Raw genomic sequence first — 23928 nt, forward strand, 5'->3', positions numbered from 1 at the left:
ATAATTTTCCTATTCTCTTTCTTTTTTTAATTTTTCGAATTCTACCTAAAATTCTTCAATGGTTTTTTAAAGTTTTTTATTTTCTTATTCTTTTTATTAAATTTAAATTTTCAATCTACTTATTTCATAAGAATACTTTTGTTCCAATAAATCTTTTTATTTATTAGTTTACATTACTTAATGAAATAATTTTTTTCTTTCCATATTAAATGCTTCATCAGGTTACCTAACCAAAGATTTTTTTAAAAGGCTGAGTTTATCCTAATCTATAGAAGCTTAAAATACTTATATTTATGGCTAGTTTTTTAACATATTTTATTGTTAATTTTCTGGTGAAAGAAAATTGAAAGAAACTATTGTTTTGGCATCGTTTGGTAAAAATTAAGATTTTGAATTTATTATTTGCATTTATTGTTAATTAACTTATGTTTCTTCTTGTTACTATTATATCCAATTATTTTTATCGATATTAATTAAGTTATTTTATTAAATTTTTTTTTTAGATGATTTTTATTATTCCAATTCTTTTTTTAATTAATTAATTTCTTATTCTTTTTGCTTAAGTTTATTTGAGTTTTCTTTTCTTAATAATTATGTTTCTTACCTAAATTTCTCCAAATCTTCTTCACTTTTTTATATTTAAGATTTCAAACTTTCCATTTTCACTTGCATACATTCTACTTAAATTTTAATTTTTTCTTCATTACGCATTCCTAATTTTATTTCTTTTTCGAGTTTTAGTAATACTTCATCATATTAACCTTATAAAGATTCATCTCTTTTATTCAATTTTGTTAAAGTTTCTTGCGTTATTTTGTATATATTTTGCATTATTTTTGATAAATTTTCTACTATCATTTATGGTTAAGCTTTAAGTTATTCGAATTCATATTCTGTTAATATTTGTTCTTACTATTTATTATATGTTTATGTTGGTTGTTACGTATTTCCATTATATTATAATAGACCTTTTTTAAGAACTTATTGATAAGTATCAAGTAATATACTAACCACTTTTTCGTATTTATATTTTAATTTTATGTAAGGTTGACTTTGTAAAATTATGTATTCTTACGTTTCGTTTTCATATAAATCTAATTGTTTTTCAGTCATTTTATTTTAATTTATTAACTTTAAAAGTGTTTATTTTATTAATTTTATTTTAAATAAGAAAACTTTTAAAGTGAGTTATATAAATAATTTTAATATTTTATTTTATAATAATAAAATCATTAACTTTGAAAAGGAATTTTGATGGAAAAAATTATATATATACTAGAAATTTTATGACCTATATATATTTATATTAAATTTTAACTAATATTTTTTCTTTAAATTAAAAATATTTATTAATTTTTTGATTTCGTTAAATTTATTAACTTTTATAATTTCGGAATTTTTTCATTTTGTTGAAATTTATTTGAACTAAAAAGAATATTATAAATTGCAGAAAAAAAAAAAATTATGAGAATTTACATACCAACCTTACATAAGTCAGTTGTTAAAAAACATTATTTTTATGAAATTATTAAGTGAGTTATTAACTTTTTATCATTTTTTAATTCTATGTTTATTATTTTTATAAATGCTTATTATAGAAAAACATTATTTTGCTTAATTTCTTTATATTATATAGAGATATGTATATTTTTTAAAAATAAAAATTTATAATTTATCTAAAAATATTTACTAAAAAATTAATAATTTTCTTTTATAAATTAATTAAGATTTTGTTCATTTGTTTCAGGCGTTTCAAGTTTGATATTTTCAAAAAAATTGTAAGAAATCAATAAAAACATAATCTTTTGATCATCATAATTTAAATTATTTTATAATAATATCTAAAAAAAAAAATGCGTAATTAATTTTTTTTTCAAACATAAACCAAATATTATTTTTATTAATTTAATTTCAATATAAAATGAATTTTAATCAATTTTATTTGAGGAAAATAATATCAAATTTAATATTAAAATTAATATAACTTTTTATTTTTATAACTTTATAAAATATTTATGATTAAATTTAAATTAATTTTTAAATATAAAATATTAATTTTTTCTATTGTTTGTTTATTTTTCTGTAATTTTTTTTTAAAAATTGAATTAACTAATAAAAAGGCTATTGAAACTATTTTTATTTTTTAATATTAATATATTTTTTTTTTTCGAGTATTATTAACAAATTATAAAAATCATCTATAATTTCAATTTTGAAAAATATATTAAAATTAGAAATAATTAATTTAAAAAAATGAAAATCGTTTTTGCCTTTTTTTTTTTTAAGATTTTTAAAAAAAAACTACAGAAAAAATGAAAAAACAATAAAAAAAATTGACTTTATATTTTATTTTATCTTTTAAAAAATTAGAATTATTAAAACATTTACATAATCTTCAAAAAACTACTTTATTAATAAATTTTCTCATAAAAATTACAATTTATAAAAAATATTTATTAATGTTATAACTTATTTTATTTAATTATTCAAACAAAATATATTAAACCCTATATATATTTATAATTTTTTATAAAAAAAAATTAAATTATTTCATTAAATATATAAAAAGTGTTTAATAATATTTGGAAAACATAAGTATTATTGTTAGACCAAATATTTCTAATGATAATAAAATATGTATAAACATTGATTAATTTATTAATGCACCGGCATATTAGTTTTTAATTCGGATAAAAATTATATTTTTATGTAACATTTTACATTTTATCATTTTATAATTTTACATATTTTTTATGTATTTAATAATATAAAAAACTAACCAACATTTTTTTAATTTAATTTTTTATAGAATTAAAAAAATGCAACAAGTAAAAATGTTAAATTTTATGGTACATTTTGCGTACCTATATTTATTTATTATTTAAAAAAATTTTCATCAATTTAAATCATCTAACAAAGCCAATTTAGCTTTGATAGAATCAATATAAAGATTATTTGCTTATTCTTAAACTTCTAAATTATTATTATGACTTAACTCCTTTAATTAAGCATTATGTTACATCCTAGTTGCGCTTTGAAGAATATATTAATATTTTTCCTATTTGGATAAATTAGGATCATATTTGTATTTTTCCCAGTCTTCAACTTTAACTTTAAATCCATTTTTTTATTCTAAGCTTTCTCTGTTTTGTCTTAACTATTAAATATAATTTGAGTATTATTTTTTAGGCATAAGTTTAGATTATTCTTTTTAATTATCAAAAAGTTATTATTAACTTTAATAATTTGTAATTAATTTTTTATTCAAAGATTTCTTTTTTTTTACTGGAGGATATTAATAAATCTTACTTTCGCTATTTTCCAAAACACTATTATTATTTGGTTCTAAGAAATGATTTAATTTAGGAGAATACTTTAGATGAGATTTATTGTTTAAAAATATATTTTAATAAATTCTGTTTTTTTTAGATAAATATTATGGAGGAGAATATTATTTCCTTAATGATTTTTTGCTTTGCTAATGCTAATTACTTACTTCAATTCCATTATTTTTTTTTTATTTGTATTATTATTAAACAGAATGAACCTCTTTAACTAATTTAGAATATTCATTTCTTCTTTCAATTTGCAATTTTTTTTTTGCTTGTTCTTAAACTTGCTTAAATTTTACTTCTTTATCAACTTTTAAAATTCTTTCAATTAATCTACTTTTCGGAAATTTATTTTAATCAATATCCAAAACTTACATTTCAGCCAATAAATTACTTTTCATTTATAATTTTCTCATTCTCATTTCATCATCATGTAATCTTTAATGAATTTTTATTTCATCAAGGTCCATCGGTTTATATAACTTTCTTTTTTCCGCTAGTTGCTTTTTTCGTTTTTCTAATTCAGGCAATTCCACTTCATAATAAAATTTTTCGTCTGGATTTTTATATTTTATTTCTTACTTTATTTCTTTTATTAATATATTTGATTATTAATCTGCTAAATATCTCTCTTTACTTTATAGCCTTTATTTTTCTATTTTATTAAGAATTTATTATCTTTTTTCTTCTTACATTTTGGCTTTTATTTCTAACTATTTTTAATGAGATTCTTTCATTTATCTTTCCAGCAACTTAAAGTATTATTCCTGCTATTGTTAAGATTTTAATTCTTTTTATTTACGGATTTTTTGCATTTTTTTAATTAATTTTTGGGCTTTTTATTTCTTTATTTCTTCTGAATCTTTTTCTTAATTTATTAATTCGATTTCGCATTCAATTTGTTTTAACTTGTCTTCTAATTCTACTTTCTTTTTTAAAGTTTACTCATATTTTTCCATAATTTAATGTATTTCTTTTTCATTATTATTTTCTATTTAATATGTTTTCTCAAATTATTAATTTTTGAATTTTATTTGAATTTCTTCTTCTTCTTTATTGTTTTCTCTTTCAGTCAAAAATATTTATTGTTGAATTTAAGTTTAATCTTCTTCTTTATTTTCGTTTTCATGAATTTAATTTGACATTTCTCCAAATTGTTTATTTTTTTGCTTTTCTTCCGAAATTTAAATTAACTTTTAAATAAATTTTAATGCATCTTATTTTGATTTTTAGATTATTTTTTCAGGAAAAGTTTCCATAAATTTTAATAAATAAGTTATCTTATTATTTATTTAAGGCATTGGCTAATTTTGATTTTCTTATTATTTTGTTACAAGAGAATGTTAAATACTTTCTTCTACATTTATTTTAGGTTATGTTTATTCAGATTCTATAACTTTTAAATATTAGTATTATTTGTTTACATATAGATTTTCATCTCTTTCGATTTGTTTACTTTAAAATGTGTTTTAATCATATTTACTCATTTTTCTTTTTTTATAATTATATATTTTAATAAAAAAAAACAGAAAATAAATAATAACTATTTTATTATAATATTATATACTTATATAATTATTTATTAAATAATTTAATGCATACATTTTTATTGAGAATTATATTTTATTATCTAAATAATTTAATTATTAATCTCCAAAAACAATATTAAATAATATATTAATTTTTAATATAATATAATATAATATAAATAATATAATTATAAAAGTTTTATATAAAAAAAGCATTATTAAAAAAATGAATTAAAATTATATAAAAATAATAACTAAATTAAACAAACTCCATAAATAAAATAGTTTAAAACATTCTTTAGATAATATGCACTAAATTTTGAAAGTAAAAAAATAAAAAAATAAAAAAAGTTAATAAAATATATAATTAAAATAAGCTATGTGGTAATCCTCACTAAAATATAAATTATATACATATAGCTGGAACAAATGGAAAAGGTTCAGTATGCTATAAAATATGTAAAGCATTAGAAAAAAACAATTACAATGTTGGAATGTACACATCACCTCATTTATTTTAATATACAGAGCGTATTTAAGTACAAATTTTTAAAAAATATATATAAAAAATAAAAGATAAATAGTAAAAATATAGAAAAAGAATAAATGTGCGACATTTTAGAATCATTATTTAAATTATCAGAATAAAACAATATAGATTTAACATTTTTCGAATATATAACTACATTAATGTTTTTGTACTATGAATAGTAAAAAGTAGATCTAGCAGTTTTAGAATGTGGTCTTGGAGGTTAATAAGATTCCACAAATGTAATTGAAAATACTTTGATAAGTATAATTACATCTATAGGATTTGATCATTGTTAAATATTAGGAAATACATTGTAAGAAATTGCTGAATAAAAAGCAGGAATTATAAAATCTAAAAATCCAATTGTTTTAGGTCCAAATTTATATCCTTTAGAAGTTTTTTTACAAAAATCAAAGTCTAATAAAATATATGTAGCAAAAGAAAATATACTTGATTATAATTAAGAAAACATGAATATTGCTAGATTAAGTTTAAGCGCTTTAAAAGAAAATTTTTATGTGTTTAGAAATTTAGATATGAATAAAGTAGAAGAAGGAATAAAATAAGAATCTAAATGCAGAATGGAGGAATTAGATAAAAACGTTTGTCCTTTATTTATCAAACCCTTTAAAATATTTTTTGATGTAAGCCATAATACTTAAGCAATTGTAATGTCTATTTATATTAAATATATGTGTTTTTATTTTTTAAAAAAAGGAAAAAGTACTTATTAGAATAAAACATATGTTTCCAAATAAAAGAATAAGAGCTGTTTATGGTACTTCAGAATAAAAAGATGCATCTGAAAGTATTATTTACTTGGCAAAAAATTGTACTAAGATTAATTTAATTTAAGCATTACATTTTAGAGCTATGAATATATAATTTTTGTAAAAATAAATTGAATTTTTAAAGTTTTCAATGCTTAATTTAAATGATGTTTTTGATTAGATTATCAATAATGGATGCGTAAAAAGTACTTTAGAACATATTCTTAATATTTCTAATTAAGATGAAATTATTTTAATTTGTGGCTCCTTCTTTATCTAAAAAGAAGCTAGAGAATTTTTTAATATTAAAGATGAAATAGATAATGATGAAATTTATTCTTTGAAATATTGAACTTTTAATATATTAAAAATAAATTAAAGCTAAACTAAAATATTTTAATAATTACTACATTTCTTTAACGATAAAAAATATTTAATTCCATAAAAAAAGAACATGATATAAGTTTTTTTTGACTAAAAAACTGTACTCATGCATATTTATGCTAAATATTCACCAGTATAATGTTTTTTTGACTAAAAAATTTATATAATAAACCTTCTTTTTTTGAAATTAAGCTACTTTTTTAAAAAAAAGAAATGAGATAATTATTATTATTTTTTCAATTTTATTAAATAATAATCAATATATATTTTATTTTAAATTGTTTTTATGATTTTTTTTTGTTTGCATAATAAAAGTAACTAATTAAAAATTATTATTACATTTATATTTAATATAATTGAAAAATTAATAATCAAATAATATATCTATATTAAAGATTAAAGTATAAGATTTAATATATAAATTAAATAAAACTAAAAATTTAAAGTTAGAAAATAAAAAATGGCAGAAAACAAATAAGATCCTTTAAAGATTAAATGTGTTATTGTAGGTGACGGAAGTGTAGGAAAAACTTGTATGCTAATGAGGTTTTTTAAATTTTAAATATAATTATTTAAAATAAAAAAATATTATAAATACTTATGATATTTCGTTTAAAATATAAATAAAAAATTATCATATTTTTTACTAAAAATAATATAAGTTTATAAAATTTATATCAAATATGTATGCTTTATTTTAATAAATAAGATTTATTAAATTGAAAAAAATAAAAAAAAAAAATAATTTTTTTTTAAAAGTTATACTGCAGATAAATTCCCAACAGATTACGTTCCTACAGTATTTGATAACTATACAGCTACAGTAGAAGTTGATGGAAAAATAGTGCATTTAGGGCTATGGTTTTATTTAAATTAAATCCATTATTTTTTCTTAAATTATTAAACATAAGGGATACTGCAGGATAAGAAGAATATAGTAGATTGAGACCATTATGTTATCCCTAATCTGATGTATTTATAATAGTATTTTCAGTCGTAGAACCTGCATCATTTGATAATGCTTTAAAAAAAGTATTTAATTAATTAAATCAGATATAATAAAAATTAAAATTTATATTAATATTAATTTATTAGTGGTATCCAGAATTGTAAGAAAATGTGAAAAATGCAATAAAAATTTTTGTTGGAAATAAAATAGATTTAAGAAACGATAATTAAATGATCTTAAACTAAGTGAATTCACCAATTACAAATAAAGCAGTAATTAAAAAAGGTTATATGTAAAAATATGAAATTAATTATTTATAAAGGCAAAATTAATAATATCTGAATTAGGATGTAAATATTTTGAATGCTCTGCTTTAACTTAAATAGGCCTAAAAGAAGTTTTTGATGAAGTAATAAAATCAGTTATGAAAGCGAAATCTAAACCTACCCCAAGAGCTGCAAGAGTCGGACCTTGTAATTTTATTTGAAAAATTATAAAATTTATCAATTCTTATGAAATGATTATTTTTTTATATATAAATAAAGTAAGTAAGTAATTATAGCTTTTTTATCTTATATATTTGCATAATTTGATTTATTTATAAAGATTTTATAAACTTTGTTAAAATATAAAAACATTCTTTACTATATACTATTTAATTTATACAGAATATAATATATATATACAAATAATTATTAAAATAGATCTAAAATATAAAATCTCATATATATTTTTTAATTTTATACGGATATTGTTTAATTATATATTTATAAAAAAAATGTTTAGAGATATTATTAAAAATTTAATAGATATAAATAATTAAAAAATTTAAAATTAATTTATTTTTATAATAAATTAAATTTTTTTATTTACTACTTCTTTATATATTGTTTTTTTTTATAATCTGTAATTTTTTTATATTAGCTTAATCAAAAAAATAAAAGGTCATTAATAGAATTTATAAATACTAAAATTAAATTTTTTAAGTTTATATAATTTATATGTTTTAATATTAAGATTTATTAAAAATATGTTTGTATATTTATTTAATTTTATTTTTTTCTCCTCTTTTTTTTCATCTAAATATATTTTTTTATTTAAAATAGGTTTTTAACTAAATAGCAATTTTTATCAATTTGGCTTGCATTACGCAATTAAGAAAATATATTTAAAGTTTATTAATTTTGTTTTGTTTCTTAAATTTATACTCACACTTTTTAATTATTAATTAATAGAAAATTTTGAATTTAGTAATTAAATTTTATATTTTTTATTATAAAATATAGGTATTAAGCATCTCATTTGTGTATTTTTAAAAAAATTCTTTTTAAATAGTTAAAAAGATTGTTATAAAAATTTATAGAAAAAACAAAAATTAGTTAAATAAAATGATAAACTTTAAAAAATTGTAAGTAAAAGTAATACTCAATCATTCAGATATCTTTGCTGTTTAATAACTTAGTAATTAATTATCTTAGTTAAATAAAATAAGGGAATTTTATAAAAGCACTAATCAATTGTTAGGTGATCAAAATATAGAAGAAACTATTAATTAATTTTTATTAAAAATTTCTTTTATAAATTATTTTAGAATAAAAAGATTAATAACACAAAATATTTTGTATAAAAGTATATAACTAACTTCGAAAATTCAGACTAGTATACATAACATATTTTAAATAGTAAGAATAATAGTAAAGCTTTAATAAAAACTCTCTTACAAAAGGTTTAATATCATTAATTTAAATATGAATAGCTAAGTAATTAATATAATAATTAAGATTTATTTGAAAGTATTAACTAATGAAAATCAATAATTTTAATTAAACTAAATAAATGACTTATTTTTAAAAATAATAAACTGAAACGCATAATATCAGCAAAAAAATACAGAATTTTTATGCATTTATTTTAATTATGTTTTTTATGTAAAAAAAATATTTTCTTTTGATTTTTTTATATTAAAAAGGGCTTTGTGAATTTTATTATAACGTAGAAAATTGTACAAAGTTATCTAAAAATATTAAATATATAAATTAATAAAAATAATATATTTTTTCAGCTATTTGATATTTTACTATAAAATAATTATATATTAAACATATTATTCTAAACTTCTTTATTTATTATTAAAAATAAAATACAAAATTCTAATAAAAAATTTGTATAATTAAAAAATAATAATTATATATAAATTAAATTAAAAGAAAAATATAATTATTTTTATAAATCTTTCATTTGAAAATATATTTATTTATTTTGAAGACATATTTGGTTTTAATATATAGAAATGAAATAATGATTTTATTAGAATATTTATTTTTTTATTATGTTATAAAGATTTGATATTTCTAATTTAATTATTAATTCAATTATTAAAATATTATATTATATTTTTGAATTTAATTTAATTAAAATTAAAAATAAAAAGATATTTAAAACTCTAAAACAATTAATGTTATTATTGAATAATTTTATTTAACTATTATTTGTTTTATTTTTTTGTTTATATATTTGTTATTTTAAACAACTTAATAAACTAAAAAATAACAAATAAAATTGATAATGTTAATATATATTTTTTGGTATTGTTTTTTAATAAAATAAAAAAATAAAATACTTAATAAATAAGTATATATATAATATTATATTTTAAATCATATATTTTATATAAAATTATTTAAAATATTAATCTATAAAATAAAAAATATATTTCCTATTAGATTCTTTAAGTATAAAAGTAAAAAGTATATATATATCAAATAATAGCTTTTTGATCTTATAAAACTTATAAAATTTTTATGTTTCTATTCTTAATATTTAAAATATGAATAAATTAATTAAACAAAAAAACTTTATTAATTAATATTACTTTATTTTTTGTGCTTAAACTCTTTTAATTAAAGCTTCTTTATATGTTAATTAGCCACAATTATTTATTTATTATATAATTTTATGTTCCTAATATTTAAACTTTAAATAATTTAAATCATCAAGCCATTGATTTTTTTCATACTAATTATTATGTTTATTAATTATATTTTTTTATTATTTTTAATTATTATTTAGAAAATCATCATCTTATTTATATTAACTATTTATGTTTTAAAATGCTATTTCCTAATTTAATATATTATTTCCAACATTTTCTAAATACTTGTTACTTTTTTTTTCTATAATTTGATTAGAAGACTATATATTTATATGCATATTATTCATTTGATTTAAAATATTATTTTTATTATATAAAGGAATCTAAAAAGGTTATTAATTTAAATTTTAAATATTATTATTAAAATAATTATTATTGTTTATATATTATTATTATTATTATTATTATTATTATTATTATTATTTTAATATTTAAAATATACATTATATTCATTTTACTTTTGGTTTTCTATTTTTTAGATATTAATATTTACATCATTTTTTTTTTTCTAATAATCATCATAATCATTATACTCATTATAATTTTAAATTTTATTTTCATTAGTATTTTATATTTATAATTTTTCATCTTCTTAAAATTTCATTTAATTTTTTTTATTTGGTTTTAAGTTTTAATAATTAAACATATTATCTTTCGCTTTTTATCTATTATAAATTTATTCATTATTTAATACCATAGTATTTTTAAACTTTTCAAAATCTTATTTAAATTCAATATTGTATTTCATATTTTAATTGTTTTTTTCTTCTTATTCTATAAATAATTTTCTAAAATCTTAAATGTTATGTTTGTCTAAAATAATTTTTTAACTTTATTTTTATATTGTTTAAATTATACTATTTTAGTTTTCAAAATACTATTTTTATTCATTTGCCCTGTTTATGAAATTCTATTTTTTTTTAAATAAGATATTATTAAAATTTTTATAATATAAAAGTTTCATATATAATTAATTTATGTCTAACATGTTCTTTAACATCAAATAATCCTTTAAATTTGTTGTAAAAATCTGTCATTAAAATATAAGATTCTATTTTTTAATAATTAATTTTTATTTATTTTAAAATTAAAAAAAAAAATATTTAATAATTGAAATTTTAAAAGTATATTAGCTTTATTATATATGTTATGTACAGAATTTTAAGTTAAGCAAATCTTAATTTTTATATAAATTATAAAATAAATTAATTAATATACTTCTAAATTATTTATCATTTGAAATTTAAAAATTTAAATAATTACATTATTATCTTACCTATAAAAACATACTTATTATATTTTATTTAATTTATGTATTATTTTTTCATAATATTTTATTTTTTACTGTAATTTATTTTAATAACCAAATCAAAATAAAAGTTAAGTTTAGAAAAACTAGATAATGGATTTTTTAGTTTATTAAGTTTATAAATAAAGTAATATGAACAAGTATTATTAAGTATATTAAAGTTTAATTAAAATGAGCTTTTAAAATTTAAGTTTATATATTCTTTAAAATTGAAAATTAAAATCTATTATTATAACTTTATTAAAATTATATAAGAGAAATAAAAAACTTTAAAGAACATAAATTTAAAACAGATAATAAAAATATAATGAAGTATTTTAATAGAAAAATTATTTTTAATTAGTTTTAATATTCATTTTATTAATAAGTATATATTATAAAAATCTTTTAAATTTATTAATTAAAATTATGTGAAAAAATTAAAATTAAAAGAAATATGCCTTTTTAAATAAGCAAATAAAAAAAAATTAAAAATTAAAAAAAAACTAAATATGGGTAACATATTAGAAAATAAAAGACAAGTTTTATACAGGCCTTAAAATTAATAATTATAATAAACAGAGATTAACTATTACCCAAATAACAAAACGGAATAGAATACTGCATAGATATACATGAATTTATTATAAGAAAATGATTAAGAAGATTAAGAAGAAGATATATTTTTTATATTAAAATGTATTGGAATGTTTATCCAATTTCTTTTACTTATTATAGTAGATATTTTATTATTTTATCCTTTATATACTATAATATCTTTATTTGTAATACTTTATGAACATAAAATAAATTTTATATCATTAATATATTACATAATAATAGATGTTTATTAATTGGCTTCAATATACGGTGTAGTATACAAAGCAGTAATAAAATTTGGAAAAGAAGACATATAGCATTTATGGTGCTAAACTTGTTTTTGGTTATTTTTAGTATTTTTGTTATTACAAGAGCTATCTTATTTAATTTATTTATCAAATAAATACAAAAAATTGCTTTTTTGGATGTCTTTTAGGGATTTTTTTAATAAACATAGGATTGTTCATTTTAAACTTTTTTAATATTCTTTTATAAGACCTCTTTTTGAAGAATATTCTAAAAATATTGAAAACACAGTTCAAATAAAAAGTATTGAAGATATTTAGTAAAAATAAAAAGGATTCTTTGATGAAATGCAAAATGAAAAAATGAGCGGATTACTAGAAACTATTTAGATAAAACTTTTCTATGAAGAAATCTACTTTTTTGAATATAAAAGTAATTTGGATTTGTCTTTTTTTTATTTTGATTTACTTAATAATGAATTTGAACTAAATAGAAATCTTATAAATGTTCAACAAGAAGATATATAAAATTTAAATATACTCGAAAAAATGCACTTCTAAGTATCTATGATAGGAATATATGTATTATTTTAAGCTTATTATAAAACAGTACTATCAATTTAAAAAATAAACGCTCCAATATATATAATAATAATACTTTTAGTTTTAAAAGTATTATTTCAAATTCTTATATTACTTTATAAAGAAATAAAAATAGACCTTTGTATAGTTTTGTGTTTATGTGGGTTTTATGTATACATGGCAAACGCTTGGTTTTTATATTTTGATAACCAAGATTTGTAAAGAAGAAAGAAAATATTGGAATATATTAATAATTTAATAAATGTAAATACAGAAAAAAAAGCTGAATTTAATAAAACTATAAAATGTGAATTTAATAGAAAATTAGATATTACATGTACTTTAAGTATATAAAGTTGGGACAATTTAAGGCGAATTACATAATAATTAGAACTTAAAAATTCATAAAATGTAGAAGTTTCATATGCCTTTTTGGGTATATATTATATTTTTTTAATTCTAATTTGTACCTCTATTTATGGAGATTTTGATTTTATTATTTCTAAAGGATCTATATATGCGAATCCTCTTATAATTATTCATATCACTATAGATTTCTTAATTATTACTTTAGTATTTTTTGTAAGGATATGGGAAGGATAATAATTAAATGATATGTTCGATGACCAAATTAATCTTGTTTAGGATCTTGTGTGTATTTATTAAGATTTAATTTAGCATTACGATGTTTATTTCTGTGAAAAAGCTGTAATTAATTCTACATTATATTAAAAAATCATCAAAAAAATCAAAGATAAAGCAGTTTCATATGCTTTAGATAATGTTTCTCTTAATGGAGTGAAAGGAAATGTGGAAAATTTAGATGAAAAATCATTTGAGATTTAAATTATGATGAATAACCTAATGTGTCTCAAAAAAATAAAAAAATAAATTTGTCTTGATTATTAATTTTATTAATATAAATTTTTTAATATGATTAATTTAGGATTCTTTGAAACTCTTACAACGGTTTTTATTGGATTTGCTTCGATTTTCCCATTTGTTATAAGGAAATTAATTGAATTATTTTAAACAGTTTATGAAAATGTTAAATGATATTTTTTTATAAATAATTTAGAATTTTTATAAGTAAATAATAATAAATCTAATTTAAAAATTAATTAATATTTTTATATATATTTTATGCAATTTTATATTATATATAAAATTAAAAATTAATAAAAATAAATTAAAGATATATTAATTTTTATTTAATATAATAATTTTATCAATATATGAAATAATACTAATAAATTATAAAATATTTTAAATTAGTAAATGAAATGTATTAATTTAAATTATAAATATACATATATATATATATATATGTATATATAATATTATATATATATATATATTTTATTATATATATTTTTATTATAAATTTATTTATATAATTATTATATTATATTTATTATATTTTAATCTTTTTTTTTATATATTTTTTTTAATTATATCTATATATTTTGATATATGTTAATTTTTTTTTATTATATATATAATTGTTTATTCATATTTTTTATTTTTATTTTTCAAATAATATTTTTTTTTAAATATATATATTAAATATAATTAATATTCATAACTTATTATATTATTTATTTTTATTTAAAAATATAATAATTTTTTTATATATTTAGGTATCGAATTTTATATAACAAGTTATTATTTTTAAAATATTTCATAATTTTTTTTAAAAAAAAATATTTCGAATATAATTTTGTATATGGTTTTACTATTTTTTATATATAAATAATTAATTTCAATAATATTACTAGTACATTAATGATAAAGAATAACTATATTATTTATTATCTCAATTTTTTTTTTTTTTGTATCTTTATATAATTTTTTATTAGAATCTTATTGATTATCTTGATTATAATTTTTTTTCCTTTTACTACATATTATTTTAACTTATTTATTTATTTATTAATATAATTTATTATATTTTTATAAATATTTATAATATTTTTTTTTTTTTTTCTTTATTTTTTTTATAAAAAATATTATGGGTAATACTTTAACAGCATTAGAAATTAAATCTACAAAATTTATGAGTTTTAATTAAAATTCTAATTAAATATTATATATATATTAAAAAGCTGGCTCAGTAATAATTATAACTGGAGCTTCTGAAGGTATTGGAAAAGAGTTGGCTTTAAAATATGCATTAAGATAATCCCGGTTTTTTATAAAAAAATAAAAATATATTAAAATATAAATAATAAAATAGTATGCTATTATGCGCGAGAAATATAGAAAAATTAAAAGAAGTAAAAAGTTATGAAATAAATTAAACTAAAATAATTATATAATTTAATTTTTTTTTTATATCTTTAATAAAATAATATATAGGTTTAAAGCTTATGTAATCATTTAGGCGGTAGAACTTAAATATTTTAATGTGATGTAACAAATGAAGAATAATGCAAGTAAAAAAAAAGCATTAAATAATAATATTATTTTCTCAATCAAACTATTTATTTATTGACATAAATAAAAAATATCTTTTATTTTTAAAACTAATATAGATAAATGGTTGAATAATGCATAAATTATTTTCAAAAAATAGACTTGTTAGTACAAAAAATTTATATAATAAATAAAAAATAAAATTATAAAAAAGATTTTAAATGCAGGTGTAAATGCTCATTCTAAATTTATGGATTTTCAAGATTTAAAGGCTTTTAAACAAGTCATGGATACTAATTTTTATGGTTACGTATATCCTACAAGGTATTAAATTTTACAAAAAAATTATTTAAAAAAAAAAGATACGCACTTCCATACTTAGTAAAGACAAAAGGATAAATAGTAGTTTTATCTTCTTTATCTGGAGAAATCGGTTTACCTTATAAATCAGCTTATTGTAGTAGCAAATTTGCAGTAACAGGCTTTTTTGAATCTTTAAGAACAGAATTAAAAGATAAAAGCGTTGATATTACAATTATTTGTCCTCCTTCTGTAAATTTTTATTTATTTTTTTTAATTATAAAACTAAAGGTAAAAACTAATTTGAGAGATAATGATTTAATACAAAAATACAAAACATAATAAATGGACGAAACAGATGATCGAATGAATGTAGAAGATTGTGCAAAAATTATTGTTTTTGCTTCTGATAAAAGGGCAAGAAAAGTAAGATATTTTAATTTTATATAATTTATTAATTATAGGTATTTTTTCCTTTTAAGGCTTATATGTCAGCTTATATGAGGCCTATTTTCCCAGATTATGTTGATAATAAGATTTTAAAATTATCGAAGTTTTGAAGGTAAATAATATAAAATAATAAAACATAAACTTTAATTAAGCACAATTAATATTTGATTACATTATTTTACTCGATAAATAATTTATAAAAAAATATTAATATAAATAATTTTAAAAAATTAAATGAAGAAAAATATTGTAAAATTCATTTTATCTTTTAATAAATTATATATTTATTTCTAAATAAAAAACAAATTATAAATAAAAATATGTAAAAATAATTTTTTAAAAATATATAATAAATAAATATATTCTAAAGGAAATTTATAAAAATAAATTACAGAAAGATATTTAAAAACATAATTTCGAAATATAATTAGATAAAAATAAATTAATAATTAATATTAAAAAAATTATTAATGACTATAATATGATAAAAATATTTATATTTTTATTATATAATAAATATTATTTTTATTAATATTATTATTATTATTATTTCTATTATTATTATTATTATTATTATTATTATTATTATTATTTATATTTTTTTAAATTTTTTTTTATTATTTTTAAAATAATTTATTATTATTTATTTACTATTTTATTCAATATAATTTATATAATTTCTTTTTTACTTTTATTTTAATATTTTTAATTGTAAATTTTCTTTTTTTTAAAAACAAATTATATAATTAAAAATAAATATATTTTTCATATTATTTATCTTTTAAAAATTATTTCTTTTTATTAAAATTATTAAAATATTATTTTAATTAATATAATAAATAAATATTTTTTTTCTTTAAATATAAAAATTAAAATTATGAATAATTATAAAATTAAAATTTTGTTTTCTTTTTAAAAAACTTAAATTTTATATATACAAAATATATATAATACATATTTAAAAAAAATATTTATTAAAAACAAAATAAAATAAAAAAAAATTTTAATAAAAATTGATAATTTTATCTAAAATATTATAAGAAATATTTTAATAAATATTTACTATAATTTATATTATATTTTAGTTTTATTTTATCTTTATTAAGATTATAATTTTAATGTTTATTTATATATATTAACTTAATAAATATTTACTATAATTTAATTATATTTAGTTTAATTTATCTTTAATTTAATTTAATTTAATTTATTTTTTATAAATTATTATTTATTTATTTTCATCATTTAATATAAAATAAATAATAATTAAAATATATATGTTAAATAGAAAAAGTTAATCCGTCCCTTTTTATAATCCTATTTAATTTAATGATATAAAAAATTATAATGTAAGTGTTAATTTTTTTGAAAACGTTATTAAAAAAAAGAAGGTTTAAGCAAATTAAAATTAATTAGATTATATTAAATTGGATGATAAAAAAATATTTGTTTAACCAAAATTTATGAGAAATTTCGGATCTATGTGTATAACAGAATTATGGTTAAATGATATGAAAAAAGACTTAATTAAAATAAATAAATATGATGTTAAAGATTCAAGAAATTTAAGAATGCATAAAATAGATAAATAATTTATGTCTGTTTACAAACCTTAATATTAAAAAGATAGTATAAATACATATAAGAAAATTTTAGATGATAAAATGAAAATGTAATTAAGCAAATTTAATCCAGAAAATATTGTTTAAAATTATGGTTTGAAAGGTGAACTACTTTTAAATAGAAATTATTACTTGAGAACTTTAAACAATAGTAGAATTTAAAAGTAAAGCAATAATAATATTAAAATTAAAATTTTATAATAATGTGATGACTTTTTAATATAAAATGCAATACTATAAAAAAACGTTGATAATACATATCGTATTATTGAAAAAAATTAAAAAAATTTATTAATAGGCAAGCTGAAATAATTTTATTCTTATCAAAATTAAAGGTTTTAAGCTTAATTTTTTTTAAATTTAACTATTTCCACTTTTTTATTATTTTCATATCTCTGCATATTAATTTTGCAATCGGAGGAGTTATATTAAAATATCTTTTTTTATAATTTTTTTATTTATTTTTATACAAACAGAATTAAAAAAGCAATATTTAATATTAATATAATTTATATAAAATCTAATAATTGTAAAATTATCAAATAAACAAGATACAAATATTATAAATTATATTAAAAATATTTTTAATAAAATCATTATTATTTTTATTAATACCAGGAAGGAATTAACTTTGGAATAATATTTGGTTAAGTTAGTATTTCCTCTTTTTAAATAATAATAAATATAGATTATAAATATATCATCATATATATATATATATACCATTAGTAAAATTAAAAAATCCTATAAATTTGGATTATTTTCATAAATTTTCTTATTTCTTAACTCATTAAAATAAGGATGTAATAAAACTTCTAATGGTTAGGGCCTTTCTTATGGAGAGTAAATTAAAACTCTTGAAACTAAATCAATAAAATCTTTATCAATATTTTTTATTTTTTCAAATACCTATTAAAAATAAAAAATAAATTATTAAAATAAAAGAACTATATATTTAATAAATATATGTTCATTTTAAAAGGAAATTACTTTGCTCCAAGGATGACATCTAATTTAAGGAAATTTGTATTCTTTGTATTCAGGATTCATATGCCTAATTTATTCTTATGTAGGTGTTCCTATAATTTTAATTATTCTAACCAATTAATCAACAGCATTATCTCCAGGGAATATTGGTTCTCCTAAAACCATTTCTACAAGTACACACCCTGTATTAATTATACTTATATAAAACAAAAAGAATTGTTATACCCATGGACCATAAATCTACCTATGTAGTATACTATTCTGCTTTAAATATAAGTTCTGGTGCTCTATAGTATCTAGAACATATATAAGAAATATTTTATTCACCTATTTTTATTTTTTCTAGTATGTGAATATTTAAAAAATATTTTTAAATACCTTTTACTAAAACTTTTGCAGAACCAAAATCACATATTTTCAGCATTAAACTATTAGGATCTATAAGGATATTCTAAGGTTTTATATCTCTATGACATATCCCTAACCCTTTCAAATATGCTAAACCTCTAAACATTTAGTAAGCATAAATTTTTATGTGTAAATCAGGTAATTATTTTTATTATTTTTTATAATTTCTTATCAATTTCGAAAGTGTTTCTGGTATAAAATCCATAACTAAATTTAAATAGGTGTCATCCTTCTTAAATATTATTATTTTTTATTAAAATTCCAGTTATACATTTATTTTATTTAAATAATATTTTTTTTTTTGAAATTAATGTTTTAAATATTTTGATTATTGAAATTAAATACAATAAAATAACTTTTTCATCATCCTTTGTCAAAAAAGAATATCTTAATTTTATGATATTTTAATGGTTTAGAATTTTTATAATTTCAGCTTCTCTATTTTTATATCTAGCATCCTAAAATACTTTTTTTATTGCCACTTTTTCTCCATTTGTTAATGTTGACTATTTAATTTATTTTATAAAATAAATAATAAATTAAAAATTAAATCATAGTTATAATCGTGATTTAAAATTAAACCATATAAACAACTCCAAATGTACCATTTCCTATTATTTCTTTTAGTTCTAAATTATTTTCTTTTGTCTTTTTTTAGTTTTTAATTTGTAGATTTACGTTTTTTTAGTAAAAAAAGCAAATACATTTATTTAATCAATAATATTATCTTTTTTTGGTCTTCTTATTTTTGATAATTCATTGAATTATTTTCTTAAATGTTAATAATATAAAAAACTTTTATTTAATTTATTTATTTATGAAAAATGTTAAAATATATTTTTTTTAAATTTATATTTTCCTGTTTAGTTGATATGTAAAGAAAAAAAAACTTTAATTTATATGAACAAAAAGTTTCATTTAAATAAAATTAAGTAATTAAGATAAATATATTTAATAATTTTGATTATTTTAAATGTAAAATAATTATAAAAGGTTAATAATAATAAATATTATTATTATATTTTACATTTGCATATTACATTTATATATTAAGTAATATAATAAATCTAATTTTAGAAATTTAAATATTTCTTTTATTAATTACTAATGTATACAAAATATAAATATATATATATATATATATATATATATATATATATATATATATATATTGTCAATTAAATCTTTCAAAAATATGAATTATTTATTTCTCAATATCATAATATAATATAAAAATTAAACTATTTGCTATTTATCTTAATTTAATAAAAAATTAAAATTTTATACATTTTCTTGAAATTTTATTAATATCAATTTATATATATATATTTATATTTTTTTAAATATTATTTTCCTTTTAATTATAACACTTATTTTTATTCTAAATAAAATATTTTTTTAATTATAAAATATAAAATTGATATAAATACAAAAATTAATAAACATAAATAAAATCTAAAATAATAAATATTTTATATATAGATAAAGAGTTTATAGTTAAAATTAAAAATATAATATACATGGTGTCATTAAATTAAAATATTTAAAAGCATCTTAATACAAAATAATTTCTATTAAAATTTATAAACTGCGTTAAATAAAATATTAATTAAATAAATTTAAACAATAAATAAATGATTAAATAAAAAAGTTATAGCTATCATTTTGCAATAAAATAAAAATAAAAATAATAATAATTAAATAAAGAAATTTAAAGCATTCACTAATAATCTTCTTTATTACCATAAATTAATTCGAAATCTAATTTAAAAATTCCAAAAATTAGTTAAAAAAGCATACTTACTACTAAAATTAATTTAACACACGAAACATCTGTAAGTACAAATCAACCCTATACAACATAGAAAGAATAAATAGATACGATTAATATTGATTATTAAACAAATTAAATCAAAAACTCGAAATTAAAGCTTCAATGTATAAGCAATTACTAAAAATCTTAAGAAAACAATTAATAATAGTTAAGTACATTCTATTGTTTATAGTCTTTATATGGCCAATTAATTTCATTAATAAAACAAACAGACGTATAAAAATAAGAATTATATAATGTATTAAATAAAATAATGGAATAATCATTAAAAATATAAGAATACATTGAAATAAATTCTCAAAATTATATCATTTTTGCTTATTTAGCTTCTGACTTAGGAGATTATTAAAAAGCAATTTTTTTACTTAAAGAACATAGAATATATTGCAATATTTAAAAATGCTATCTTTAAAAGCTGAAATCATATCGGATTATTTCAGAAATTTATAGTGCCTTTGGAAATTACAATAAAGCTATTATTCATTTGAAAAAAATGCTTAAGCTTGCCTGGAAATTAAATAATGAAGAATATGAAATTAATGCTTATGATTTATTAGGAAAATATATTGTTTTTACAGGAGATGTTGAGTTGGCTAGTTATTTTCACTAAAAAGCAATGAAAAATTCTAAAGAGTTACATACTTCTTCAATAAGATAAGTAGGTAAATTATAAATAATTAAATTTTCTGATAAATAATTATAATTGTATCCATTTTTTAATTAAATAAAGGAGAACTTACTTTAAAACTAAGAAATAATTAAATAAATAATATATATAAAACTAATAGATATCAAACAGAAAGTGAAGATGATTTAGATTTAGAAACTTTTTAAAAAATTGATCTATAAAATTTTGCTCATAACAAAATTTTTAATTAAAAAAAATTATGTTCAGAAAGAATACCTAAATTTATTTCTAATTATACTAGAAAATAAAAATCTTTAGGTAGAATAGATATTCCTGAATATTGGAAAAAGCTGTAAGAGCCAAAATATAGAATTTGTAGATTATAACATTTAAGTATTAATAGAGATTTAAAAAACTTTTATATGTTTTCTCATATTAATCAAAAATATTGGATTAAAGATGGAGATGTTATAAATTAATTAAAATATTACCTTTTATCAAAAAATTAGACAAAGAGAATATAACAAATATAATAAATATAAAAGAATGTTTCCAGTATAATTTAAAATTTTTCTAATAATTAATAAAATGCTTTCTTTATTTTTGATTTATAAAAATGATTTAAATAAAAGCATTTAGAAAAAAAAAAAATATAAATAGTTATTTTATATCTATAAAACTAAAAAAATAGTTTTATTAACTTTTTTTCATTTAAGTAAAATTATTAGAATTATGCATATAGAAATCAATATAACAACACCAATCAAAATTAAAATTTTTTTTTTGCTACAAAAAATATTATTTACTTATTCATTTTTTAAATTATATTTAGCAATTGATTCTGATTAAATTTCAATATTTTATATATTATATTTATTATCAACTTCTATTAATTTTTATGTTTTCTCTTAATCGGCTTCTTTTTTATACAATTATTAAGAATACCTGAATATTTAACTAATTTAATGTAACCTTTATTCGAATCCTATATAATTTATTTAAAAATAAATATGATTAATTATAGTGAGATTCATTTTTAACTTTTTAAAATAAAAGAATATAATTACTAAATATTTTATTTTCTTCACTATCCTCTTAATAAATTGATGTTTTTTTGCTTTTATAAGTACTTTTGATATATTATGATTTATCTTCATGTATATCTTAAAAACGTGATGAATTAAGAGATGCTTAATAATCAATATAACTTTCATTTTCTATGTGAGGTAGATTGATATCCTAACTATTTATATCACTTATTCTAAAATATAATGCGTTCGAACTATTTTGGTTAGAAATTTATGTGTTAGAATTTTATGTTATATTTGCTTTCGACATTCTAATTTTTTTCTTTTCTTATTATAACATATAAAGTTAAATTTATTAAATTTAATCAAATAAAAGTAAAAACTCATTTCTTAGTTTATGTAAAGCAATGCTTTTTTATATATTTTTAGAAGATTCATCAAAATATAGTTTCAGTTTTAATAATTCTTGATAAAATTAATCAAAATTCTTATTTTTTTGATTTTTAATTAATAATACTTTTTTATTACTTTTTCTGAATCAATAGATAATGATTCATTATTTTAAATCGCTTAAGCTAATATTATAAATAATATTTTATTTTATTTTATTTATTTAAATTTATAATTTATTTTTAATTTTTTTATGGTTACTATACTATTATTTGATGCTCTCATATTAAGTTTATATTTAAATTAATTATTATTAAACTTATTTTATAACTTCAGTCATTTATTAAAAAAAAAAAAATAAGATTAATAATATATTATATTAATTTTTTTTTATATTAAAAAAGATTAAATAAAACACGAAAAATATTAAACTAAATATAAATATAAATAAGGTAAAAATAAAAGATCTATTCAAAAAAATTAAAAATAATTATATATTTATTACAAACAAAAGTCTTTTAAAAAATATGGATTATCAATAACAATATTATAAATTATTTCTATAATCAAATCTTTATCAAATAAATATTTAATCCCCTATTTACCGATCAGAAGTAACAATAATTCCAAACCCTAAAACAAAATAAGAAAAAACTTAAATAATTCAAGAAATTAAATAAAAATTAAAATTAACATTAAAAACGACTGCATAACTATTTGTTT

General features: G+C 15.6%; 5 protein-coding genes across 5 annotated transcripts, besides 26 other annotated features; 4 read left to right on the plus strand and 1 right to left on the minus strand. All coding sequences in view use genetic code 6, as the record gives it.

Moving 5' to 3' along the window:
* The first annotated feature begins 2867 nt into the window (after positions 1-2867).
* Positions 2868-4702, plus strand: IMG5_054560 (hypothetical protein). The gene has a single exon (XM_004037329.1). The coding sequence runs from the start codon at positions 3439-3441 to the stop codon at positions 4357-4359; it is 921 nt and encodes a 306-aa protein (XP_004037377.1). The 5' UTR covers positions 2868-3438; the 3' UTR covers positions 4360-4702.
* A 315-nt stretch (positions 4703-5017) lies between these two features.
* Positions 5018-5055: a microsatellite.
* Positions 5056-5235: 180 nt separating this feature from the next.
* Positions 5236-6515, plus strand: IMG5_054570 (hypothetical protein; the record flags this gene model as incomplete). Its single annotated transcript, XM_004037330.1, has 3 exons — positions 5236-5400; positions 5457-6061; positions 6111-6515. The coding sequence occupies exons 1-3, from the start codon at positions 5241-5243 to the stop codon at positions 6513-6515; spliced, it is 1170 nt and encodes a 389-aa protein (XP_004037378.1). The 5' UTR covers positions 5236-5240.
* Positions 6516-7007: 492 nt separating this feature from the next.
* IMG5_054580 (Ras-related c3 botulinum toxin substrate 1 precursor, putative) lies at positions 7008-7924 on the plus strand (the record flags this gene model as incomplete). Its single annotated transcript, XM_004037331.1, has 4 exons — positions 7008-7093; positions 7307-7408; positions 7459-7579; positions 7643-7924. 4 exons carry the CDS (start codon positions 7008-7010, stop codon positions 7922-7924), a joined length of 591 nt encoding a protein of 196 aa, XP_004037379.1.
* Positions 7925-8375: 451 nt separating this feature from the next.
* Positions 8376-8417: a microsatellite.
* Positions 8418-10780: 2363 nt separating this feature from the next.
* Positions 10781-10852: a microsatellite.
* A 3194-nt stretch (positions 10853-14046) lies between these two features.
* Positions 14047-14087: a microsatellite.
* A 353-nt stretch (positions 14088-14440) lies between these two features.
* Positions 14441-14563: a microsatellite.
* Positions 14443-14515: a microsatellite.
* Positions 14449-14562: a microsatellite.
* Positions 14454-14563: a microsatellite.
* Positions 14461-14564: a microsatellite.
* Positions 14482-14563: a microsatellite.
* Positions 14483-14634: a microsatellite.
* Positions 14493-14592: a microsatellite.
* Positions 14506-14566: a microsatellite.
* Positions 14635-14666: 32 nt separating the features above from the next.
* Positions 14667-14704: a microsatellite.
* A 357-nt stretch (positions 14705-15061) lies between these two features.
* Positions 15062-15119: a microsatellite.
* A 35-nt stretch (positions 15120-15154) lies between these two features.
* On the plus strand, positions 15155-16418 carry IMG5_054590 (short-chain dehydrogenase reductase sdr, putative; the record flags this gene model as incomplete). Its single annotated transcript, XM_004037332.1, has 6 exons — positions 15155-15378; positions 15510-15578; positions 15678-15726; positions 15773-15882; positions 15921-16284; positions 16323-16418. 6 exons carry the CDS (start codon positions 15155-15157, stop codon positions 16416-16418), a joined length of 912 nt encoding a protein of 303 aa, XP_004037380.1.
* Positions 16419-16825: 407 nt separating this feature from the next.
* Positions 16826-16901: a microsatellite.
* Positions 16826-16934: a microsatellite.
* Positions 16826-16968: a microsatellite.
* Positions 16879-16953: a microsatellite.
* A 109-nt stretch (positions 16969-17077) lies between the features above and the next one.
* Positions 17078-17120: a microsatellite.
* A 148-nt stretch (positions 17121-17268) lies between these two features.
* Positions 17269-17321: a microsatellite.
* Positions 17322-17381: 60 nt separating this feature from the next.
* Positions 17382-17447: a microsatellite.
* Positions 17448-17465: 18 nt separating this feature from the next.
* Positions 17466-17518: a microsatellite.
* Positions 17469-17519: a microsatellite.
* Positions 17520-18468: 949 nt separating this feature from the next.
* IMG5_054600 (hypothetical protein) lies at positions 18469-20367 on the minus strand (the record flags this gene model as incomplete). Its single annotated transcript, XM_004037333.1, has 7 exons — positions 18469-18594; positions 18654-18839; positions 18921-19099; positions 19143-19244; positions 19296-19554; positions 19682-19831; positions 20353-20367. The coding sequence occupies 7 exons, from the start codon at positions 20365-20367 to the stop codon at positions 18469-18471; spliced, it is 1017 nt and encodes a 338-aa protein (XP_004037381.1).
* A 76-nt stretch (positions 20368-20443) lies between these two features.
* Positions 20444-20497: a microsatellite.
* Positions 20498-23077: 2580 nt separating this feature from the next.
* Positions 23078-23107: a microsatellite.
* The last annotated feature ends 821 nt before the right edge of the window (positions 23108-23928 follow it).

The sequence above is a fragment of the Ichthyophthirius multifiliis genome (assembly GCF_000220395.1).
Source record: "Ichthyophthirius multifiliis unplaced genomic scaffold scaff_1120509250186, whole genome shotgun sequence".
Taxonomy (NCBI): Eukaryota; Ciliophora; class Oligohymenophorea; order Hymenostomatida; genus Ichthyophthirius; species Ichthyophthirius multifiliis.